At 45.6% G+C, this 10,306-nt stretch overlaps 1 protein-coding gene across 2 annotated transcripts; it reads right to left on the minus strand.

The window, feature by feature from the left end:
* Positions 1–1,782: 1,782 nt before the first annotated feature.
* On the minus strand, positions 1,783–9,467 carry LDHB (lactate dehydrogenase B). Of its 2 annotated transcripts, none has more exons than XM_069763448.1 (8): positions 9,381–9,467; positions 5,579–5,716; positions 4,813–4,930; positions 4,355–4,528; positions 4,096–4,269; positions 3,891–4,008; positions 3,230–3,353; positions 1,783–2,059 (listed from the first exon to the last, which is right to left on the minus strand). In XM_069763448.1, exons 2-8 carry the CDS (start codon positions 5,705–5,707, stop codon positions 1,892–1,894), a joined length of 1,005 nt encoding a protein of 334 aa, XP_069619549.1. In that variant the 5' UTR covers positions 5,708–5,716; positions 9,381–9,467; the 3' UTR covers positions 1,783–1,891. The 2 variants fall into 2 exon arrangements, with proteins under 2 accessions (XP_069619549.1, XP_069619548.1); XM_069763447.1 differs by lacking the exon at positions 9,381–9,467 and adding an exon at positions 8,298–8,513.
* Positions 9,468–10,306: the final 839 nt, after the last annotated feature.

Here is a 10,306-nt window from a genome sequence, read left to right on the forward strand (position 1 = left end):
TGTGGCACATCTTAGGGGCTTGTTCACACCACGTTTTTCCAATGGTTGTGCGGCTCTGCACTTTGTTTTGCCTGTATGGAGCTTGCTTTCCCCCCCCCCCATGCAGAGCTGTAGATTTTGCTACCATCGAGTTACATATAGCATTTTGGTGCATTTTTTTTTGCGCAGATGCAATTAAAAAAAAGCAAAAAAAAAAAAAACCCACCCTTAGTAAGACCCCAGAAATCTGATATTGAGGCGCTACCCCATTTAGGACCAGTGGTTTGCAGGCAGGGTCCACACCCCACCATCTGTGTCACTGCCAAGTAGTGCTCTGATGTTCATCACCCAGTTTTGTTTTGTTTTTGTTTTTTTGTTTTTTTGGGGGGGGGGGGGAAGGGGAGATATCCATAAAAAAAAAAAAAAAAAAAATTATCCAGGACTATAGGTTGCTCCTGCTGACATGTCGACAGAGGAAAAGCTTCTTTGCTGATGTCACCGATTGACAGCTAGCTCCCCGCTGCATAACTGTGGGAAGCCAACGGTCAATCAGGAGTTTGTCAGCAGAGCAGCTATGCTGATGTGGAGCAACAGACATTGTTGACAGGAGGAGTCAGATAGCAAATTTTTTTTTTTTTTTTAAACGGAGCCAAAATTAGTTCTGGACAACCCCTTTAAGTTAAATTCGGACAGATGTTGTTCCTTGAGATTTCAGTGTACACCATGTATATGGGTGTCAAAACTGGGGAGACATGTACATTGCCGTATTAAAGAAAAGGGGCATTCCCATCTTCAAGGTACCATTCCAATCTGTACCGTAGTTGCAATGTTAGCAGATACCTCTAATTAGGAATGTAGTATAGTTCTTCTGATTATCTCCATCACAGATATTTATAGTGTCTTATCAGAGCAGCTGCTTGGTTAGGGCCTCCAGCCATCTTGGACTTCACCATTTCAGGAAGACGAGTTGCCAGAAACATTGTTAAAAGTCACCACTCAAGTGTGACCACGGATTAGTAGGCATCCAATGGCAGCCATGCACAAGATGCCACCAGGCAACAATCATGTGGACCCTCCCTGATCCCTGGCAATAGGTGGCCCACAGTTCTGCATCATCTTGGGTCTTCCTTAGCAATCTGCTGCAGCACAAGAGGGTGGCCTAGAGCCCAACCTTATGGGGGACACAGCATTGCAGTCCCTTACATTCTGATTTTGGAATTTCTAGTTGGAGACCTCTAGTCATATGCCACCACTAAGCTGGGACAGTTTGACTAGAGTGACCCCCACCCTTTTAGGTGTAGGATATTTCCTGATCCTGTCCAAGCAGTGCCACTCGTGTTTTTTTCCCACTGGGACATAAAGTTTTTCCATTAGATAATTAGAGGGGGATTTGTCCACAATTTGTTTGTATAATGTGACAGCAGCATTATGTAGGGGAAGAAACACTGATTACTGTGATGTGTCACTTACTGTGCTGCTTGGTGCAGTGGTAATGCTGACCTGTGTTCAACTCCGCCCATATCCCTGATTGACAGGGGTGGAGTTACACAGACTATCCTTACTGGTCAGCAGCTGAGATCTAGTCAGTGATAATCTCCTGCTGATAAAACACTTCATGTATTGAAACTACAGCACACAGCCTAATAAGTGACACATCCCTGGAATCAGCTTCTCGTCCACAATACGCTGCTCAGACAGATTCCCTCAGAACGTAGTGTTGTGCCAGTGCTTTTGACATATTCTGGATCACCCCTTATGGAGTTATAGTACAAACCCTAGACAGACTTGCAGCGATCACATCCATTTGTTCAGTAGCAGATTTTATTCTGACAACTATTATTAGTCTACAAACTGGTATATAATATTAGTGATGGAGGTGTAAATGGGCAGGACTGGAGGAGAGACGCGGTCTTCAGAGGTCCTTCAGGTCTTTCTGGATGCTCCACAGGGTGTCCGCACTCTTCTTCAGCTGAGCAACCTCATCGTCTCGTAGCTTCTGATTCACCACCTCAACCAGTCCCTGACCGTTCAGGACACAGGGGAGACTGAGGAAGACTTCATCATTAATGCCGTAGAAGTTCTGGTGACAAAAAAGAAAGTTCTAAAGTTAGTTGACTTGATAAACTGATGGTCCAGACAGGAAACCCACTGGTCAACCACCAATACCAACATAAGACCTTTTTTTAACCTGGTAGACAAAATTAAAAACAAAAAAAATTATATTTTACACACCAAACCCACTTGTGTTGACTTGGATTTATTATTTCAGTTTTCAGCAATTTTTCCTTTCCTGTGAACACTACAGATCCTAAGATTTTTCTATTACCCTAAGTAAAGAGACCACTGCCAACATTGGAGCCACCATGGCAAGAGTCATGCACTGGTCCTAGTCCAAGTATGTAACCAGCACTGTTCACCCGATATGGAAGATTAGGTATTTTTAATAGAAACTAAATTACAGCCCTGTCATCCCAATAGGAAGTTTGCAGCTTTATCCAAAATTTCATATGTCTTGTGGGAGCGTCCCTCCCAGTAATACAGGCTGGATTCAAGGTCTGTATCCAGGGTGCCTTTGTCTAGGTCATCAAGACAGCCTTTATCCTGCACATGTTTGTTCCTTGAGGCTGCATATACACTTTACACCAGGGGTGTCAAACAGGTCATGTTTTCAGGATTTCCTTGTACTGCACAGGTGATAATTTAATCACCTACACAAATAATGAGTTGGTGATTAAATTATCACCCGTGCAGCACAAGGAAATCCTGAAAACATGACCTGTTTGCAGCCCTCGAGGAATGCAGTTTGACACCCCTGCTTTACACTCTCCATTCCTTAGATCTGTGTTTAACCACCCTCCAAGAAGGAAGTCGAGAGCCATCAGAACCAATAGGTAAAAAAAAAAAACCTTTCCATGTATACTGACTGCTAATCAGTGCTTGAGGCATGGTTGGACCAGGAGGCACGTGGGCAGCAAGTCCGGCAGTGAGCGTCTCTTGCAGATTGTATTGTGACACATCGTTGGAATCAGTGTCTCAACCCCTACATCATGCTGCCCTCGGATTACACAGAGCCTGCTGACAAGGTTCCCTTTAATAGCTAGACTGCCAATCCTTTCACATGGTGCGCTTCCCAATCCTGAGAACCAGGGCTCTGAATAAACCTTCGACACTGCATTTAGGAAGCAAATGAGTTAAATAGATGCGTTTGTGCCAAGGTGTGCATCGCCTACAAGCCACTAGCTTTTCTTACCTTCACCATTGTGGAGACCGGATGTACCCGAGACAGGTTCTTGGTTATGGATTCCGACAGGTCAGCCACGCTCATGCCGATGGCCCAGTTGGTGTACCCCTTCAGCTTGATCACCTCGTAGGCACTACAATGACAGTGTGGGAGATTTACCACCATTTGTACAGTTTGAGTCAATGGGTCAGTTTTTTTTTAGTTCTGTACATAGCAGATGTCAGCTCTGAAAGCAGGACTGTGCCATGATCAAGCTCGCATAAGTATTCATTACTTAGCAATCAGCCTATTGTCCGGTGACTATACTTCGGCCAGGTTAACACGTAGAGTTTCAGGATTTAGGCAGCCAAAACTGTTTAAAGATGCAAGTTTGGCTTTAGATTATATGTTTGATTTGTCTAGTATACTTGTTTTATTCACTAGTAACATAGCAAAATTGGTGCCCCCTATCCTTCTACACTAGTCTTTGAGGTGGGCTACATTACATTTTTTTGGACCAGCAATAGACCAGACCTGGGCAAACTACAGCCGATTGACCAAGACAGCTGAAGTAGCCCACAAGGCTGCATCATGCCTTTGCCCACCATCTGTATCCTCTAAAGGCAGATAGTGGAGGAGGGAGCCACTGGCTCCTTCTTCCACCATATGCAATGTATCTTGCCACCATTACCTGTCAACCACCTGCTTGTGGACATCTTTCCAGTTCTCAGGGTCCTTGCTAGTTCCAATGTCCGGGTTCAGAGACTGTAGGGCAACACCGGCCACATTGACACCACTCCAGACAGGAACTGCAAAATGGAGAGTTGTGTCACAATCCTGGCCCTCTTATCAAAAAGTATCCTTCCTTAAAAAAAAAAAAAATTATAGCCACTCACCACTAGAGTCTCCATGCTCTCCCAGGACATACCCGTGGCAGCTGCTAGCATGGACACCAAGCTTCTGAGAAATCAGATAGCGGAATCTTGCCGAGTCTAGATTGGTTCCACTTCCTATGACACGGTTCTGGGGCAGACCGCTCAGCTTCCATGTGACGTAGGTCATGATGTCAACTGCAAACAAAGCAAGTTTATCAGAAATTCCAGGTAAGGGTCTACAGCAGCCCAAGAACCTAGAGGAACAGTATCCGAGAGGTACCTGGATTGGAGACTACAATGATTGTGGCATCAGGACTGTATTTCACAACCTGCGGAATGATGAACTTGAAGACATTGACGTTTCTTTGTACCAAGTTGAGACGGCTCTCTCCCTCCTGCTGTCGGACGCCACCAGTGACCACCACAATCCTAGAATTTGCAGTTACGGAGTAGTCTACGGAGTGGGAAGATATAAGATACAAAGTCATTAAGCTTCTCACCCAACAGAAGTCATCTGAGATTGGCAAAGTAAATTGGAGAAGCCCTTGAATGTCAGCTAGTGCATGAAATTCATCTGACAATGGTAATAACCCTTAGCAAGTCGTCGAGTCTTGTGACAAACCTCTTCCCATATCAGATGTTCTCACTTATGCACAGTCTGACTTACTACACAACCTCCTCATACCCCCTGGTTGCAGGTGCCATGGTAGTTTGAGTAACAGTTAGGTCACTAGTCACCTTTGTCAGCAACAATGGTTGGAGTCTTAAGGAACAGGCTTCCATGTTGAAGGTCCAACATCTCACCCCTCAATTTGTCTTCCAAGATATCAACCAAGGCCAGTTCATCAGCAAGATCCTGTTGAAGAAATAATCTGTCAATCACACATTATATATGTCTGTTGAGATAAAGGTATGGGCTCCTAAATCCTTAAGGTTAACCCCAACAATGGCCACCTTCATTTAAGGACAGACAGTTGTCAGTTGATTTTCTTAGAGGAAGAGTTCCACAGGAGGGTCCAAGGACAGACTATGATAGATGGACTAGCTGTTTGTCTTCTGACCCAACAGTCTCATGGGCATATATGAAGCTGTTGCGTTTGGGTCCAGTTCATACTACTGGGTCTTATTTGCGCCAATCTCCTTCCCAATGGAGGCTAGACACTACAATACGATCATCAGTAGACCAGAATGTTTGCGAATTATGCACGTGTCATCAGGTGTATGGCGGATGTACTACTACTATTCACCTGATGCAGAATTGAGTGGTACTGGATAACTTCTTTTAGCCCCCCAGTAAGTCTTTAGTCTTCCCACGGAAGATACATATTTCGGTAGGCACTACAAAGCCTTCTACATTTTTTGGGGGCTTGAGGATTTGGCCCCTTCTGAAGGCATTGGTCTTCTAGTCATGTAGAAAGTACAATGTTCCCTCTATGCTTCCGAGACAAAAGCTTGCTGAAGGTCGCGGTCACACGCTTTGTGACTAGTTATATTTGGCACATACCTTCTGTAGGATGCTGATGGCACATGCCATGCCAACTTGCCCGACACCTACAACCGTTATCTTGTTTCTTGGAGGAGCGGTCTTAACAGACGCAGTGGAGCTAAGCAGTTTCTCATGTACGGTTGCCATGCTTGGTTACTAAAAAAGAAAAATACAGATTTCTGTAAATTAAAGTCCCTTTAATGAAAGGTAGGGCATGTGAACAAATAATGGATGTGGTTTTAAGTAGGATCTGGAGTAAAACCAAGAGGGTTTAGGACTGGATATTTGGGTTAGACATACAGAATCTCATGCCAATTTCATTAAATATGTGGTTTTTGTTGTGCAACTCCTTGACGTCACTACTCAACCTCCATGTAATCCTCAGCCATTTTTTATGGTACGTTTATCCAGCCCCACAGCTGATGGAAGCAATGTGGCCCTCATTAATCCTTCGTCAGGGTCATGTTTCCATGTCTGGAATTGCTGCCCTGATCGGAGTGGAAACTATTCTGTGTCGTAGAAAGGAGCCGTCGGTACTGGATGGGGGGAATGATCCCTCACAAGTGCTGTGGTCTTGTAGACAGGAGAGCCAGGAAAGTTTCCAAGGCTGATGACATGACTTTCCTGTCCAGGATGGTGGCCATCAATAAAAATGTAGCTACTGCATGTAGTAGTCATTGACCTGGCCATACATGAGTAGTTGTCTGCTGGATGACCATTCGGTCAACTGTTCCCCTCATACATTGAGCTCTTGGCTTAAAGTGTTGAGGAAAAGTTGCTTAGGTCCCTCAAAACAAGAGGAACATCCATTGAAGTTATAATGGCCTGATCCTTCTCTTCCAGCATCTATCAGGGACATCTTGTAAGCCCCCCAAACACATTAAGTGGCCTTATATCTAGTGTGTTATGGGGGCCTGTAGTCTACAGCTGGCCATGAGGTTTATCTGCAGAACATTAGCAGGGCTATCTAAATTCCATGAAACCTGATGTATGGTGGTCACACAGGAGGCCTCATTGATCAAATGCCTTTGTTGCTCATAGCAACAGCTCAGCTTCCATTTTTGAAAAGTTCTGGTAAAGTATAAGCCGTTTTGTGGTCAGTTGCTAGGGACAACAGGACAGATGTCTCAAAAATATGCTCTGGCTGCTATCGTCAACGGACCGTTCTCTAATAATTTGGATTAAGAGGTCTAAGGGCTTGTTCACATCTACCTTTTTGGGGATGCAAAAAAGGGAGCTCGCTTTAGTTTCCTGTACAGTTTTGTCATTTCTGCCCCAAGATGGGAGTAAGTCAGCTTGAACCCTCAATGGGGTGCTGAGATACCGCTCATGTGTGTCCAGGGGAATAGACTTCTACATTGAGATCCAGGGGCATTAGTTGGCAGCTATGCCATGTTTAGTCAAGGTGCCACATCCACAGATCCCAGTGCAAGCAACTCATTGAAGTCTTAAGGATATTCCCATATGTAGGAGTAATATTAGCAAAATACCTCGAAATAGTAATGTAGTGCAGTTCACCTGATGAACCATGTTGCTTACCCCATTTGCAGCAGCTCATGTACCCATGGTTACAGCCACTTAAGAGGCAGTTGCAAGTAGCCGTAACCATGGCTACATAAGCTGCAATACCCCACACAGCAGCAGGCAGATGCCAACATTAGAGGGAGACGAGAGCGCACCGACACCGTGCCTTCAGCTCCTGCAGTGTCTGTGTGCAGAGCTAAGGGTTAAACACAGGTAGGGCTTGCTGGAGAGCTACCTATTCTAGGTAAGGTTCTGTCCTCCAAGACAGGCGTTTTTTGGGGGGGGGGGGGGGGGAACAGGAAAGAAGCACATCAGGCAGAATTATATTCTGTTCCAAGGATGACAACCAGACGGACACTAATAACGGTGTCATTTTGCAAATGAGTCAACTTTAGTGCAAAAAAAAAAAAGAAAAAAAAGAAGTTATAAAAAATTGGTACAGTATATTCATCCTTTCCGACCACGAGTGGTCTCCACGTGTGCAAGTCACAACCTGGGGAATTTCTTCTTTTTTAGCTTCTCCTCTAGAACAGCTCATTTCCTGCCCATTTCCAGTAACCAGCGACGCCACCTGACGTGGTTACGAAATGGTTAATCTCCATCCTGGAGGCTGGGTGCATGCGGCTTTTGTACCAGGAACCGGTATTCTCTTACTAGACCGGTTAAAAGGGCGACTTGCACCGGTCTCTATTGTCAGGCTCGTCTGCGTATGGCGTCTATAAGGCCCTTTAAGTGCAGGCGTGTAGATCTGGCAGGCGCCCAAGCTCACGTCCTACACCGAGGAGGACAACTGTGCAGGATTGCACGTAAAGGACAAGACGGGGGAAGGGTTATATAACCGCTCATCTGCACGGACACCAAAAAAAAAAAAAGGGATTACATAGTAACATAGTTAGTAAGGCCGAAAAAAGACATTTGTCCATCCAGTTCAGCCTATATTCCATCAGAATAAATCCCCAGATCTACGTCCTTCTACAGACGTAGCGAAATGCGACGTAGCGAAATGCAGAATAAAGCCGCCTGGTGCAAAATAGGTCAGGGATGCATCGTACGGGCGAGACAAGCGTAGGGATCACGGCCAAGATGCAAAGGTCACCCAGGACATCCTGGTCCTCTCGCTAAGATACCGGCGTATCTGGGTAGGACCATCTACAGACTTTCCAGAAGGAGAGACATACAAAAGACATGCACAGAGAAATGGCAGCATACATACGTGTGGAAGTCGGATTCTAGGAGGCTTCTGCTGACAGTGTGAGGCAGAGGAGTGGTCACAGCCTCGTTACTTCAGACTACATCACTACAGACGACAGACACACCCCATCACCTCACTCAATCCCCTCCAAGGACAAGGCTGCAAGGGCAACGCAGGCCCGGCCCTTCTCCATACGCCTCAAATGTCTGAGGCCCTACAGGAGCCCATTGTGAGAGTACGATAAAGGGGCCTGGAGTCAGAAAGCCAAGGCAGGCGCACGAATAGGAGCCAGCGTGGCAGAGAAGGGTTAACTATGTAGTGAGTGACAGTGTATGTGCACTGAAATGTGCAGAAATTTCCTGACAAAAACCGGACAGTTCTGCCAGAAATCCGCATGCGTTTGACGCGTTTTTTTCCCCCCAAACGCATAGAATAGCGGGAAAAACGCAGAAAATCCGCAAAATTAATGAACAGGCTGCTTTTTTTTAACGGAAAAAAAAACGCATCATGTGCACAAAAATTGCAGAATGCATTCTAAATGATAGGATGCACATGTCTGCAGTTTGTAATGCGAAAAAAAACTGCATATACCCACAAAGTAAAAAAAAATAATTATGAAGGTCACCCATACAGATATAGGATCCAGTCACCTAAATACACATAGGGTTAATCTGCTGAGAAATATTTTACTCACTTATACAGCGCCATTGATTCCACAGCACTTTACAGACAACATCGCTGTCCCCATTGGGGCTCACAATCTAATTTCCCCTCAAGCACGGGGAGAACATGCAGACTCCTTGTAGGCTATCCTTGGTGGGATTTGAATGCAGGACCCCCAGCGCTGCAAGACCGCCGTGCTAACCACTGAGCCACCGTGCTGCCCTACATGGGAGGTCTAGTTGGAACCTAAGGAGCCCAAAAAGGCCTATATGAAGGGACCACCTCCCCATTAAAGCTTTTGCATCGACCCCTCCCATGACCATCAAGTTACACCACTGGGTTTTAATGTACATTTTTTAAGCCTTAAATGTGGGAATACTAATATATATATATATATTTTTTTTTTTTTGTCAGAGGAAGCCATCACAAAAGTATCAGTACCTTCTGCTCTCCGCTCCACTTCTGCCACACAAAGCCCAGGAGGAGTGAATAACCCCAGAGGGCTCCCGGCTATTTATCTGCTCTATGGTCCTAAATAGAAGTCAGCTGTAATCTGCTCATTAGTCCTACACGGTGGGTTTATGGGAGATTTTAAAGGAACACTCCAGATGAACATCGTACATGGCGAGACGCTGCAAAGCGAATACGCTGCGGAAAATCCACTGCATTTTCTCCATGTGGATAAACGTAGAGGATTCTCTGCTGCCGAACACACGGGGTGAATTCTCACACCGCAGATTTTGTTGATTCTGCAACTGAAAATCTCTTCCCATCACCTAAATCAGTTTGTTGCAGATGAATTTCGGCGTGCTCGAATAATATGTTCCAGTCCCCGCTGCTGCATGTCTCGCGGCTGTTCGACACCAGCAACACATGCAGGAATTGCCTATCAAACAGCCAATCCCTACATGTGTTGCTGCTGTCGAACAGCCCACGAGACATGTAGTTGCGGGGACTGGAACATATTATTCGAGCACGCCATAATGCTCTATTAGCACTCGAGCATGCTCAGATAACACCTTATCCGAGGACGCTCGCTCATCACTAATAGAGACAGGTAGAAACTCCATTTAGTCTGTAGTGACAGCTCGTTTCCAGCAAACATCATTCTCGGTCCAGGGTCACCTTGTTACACAACTGCATAGCGGCGGCGGCATTTAATTACCTGGCAGCTGAGCCAGTGTCACCTTCTCAGAGATTGAGTGCATAAGCAGAGGTCGAACTCCTGGGCCACAAAGCAAAATCTGCAACCTGGGCCGAGCCATTCGCATTGGCCTACACAATATGTATGGTCACCATACGGCACACAACCCTCCATCGTCATCCAACTCCTCTTTGGAGACAACCCTACGTACAAATCCTACCAA

Source organism: Ranitomeya imitator, chromosome 4 (assembly GCF_032444005.1).
Source record: "Ranitomeya imitator isolate aRanImi1 chromosome 4, aRanImi1.pri, whole genome shotgun sequence".
In the NCBI taxonomy this organism is placed as follows: Eukaryota; Metazoa; Chordata; class Amphibia; order Anura; family Dendrobatidae; genus Ranitomeya; species Ranitomeya imitator.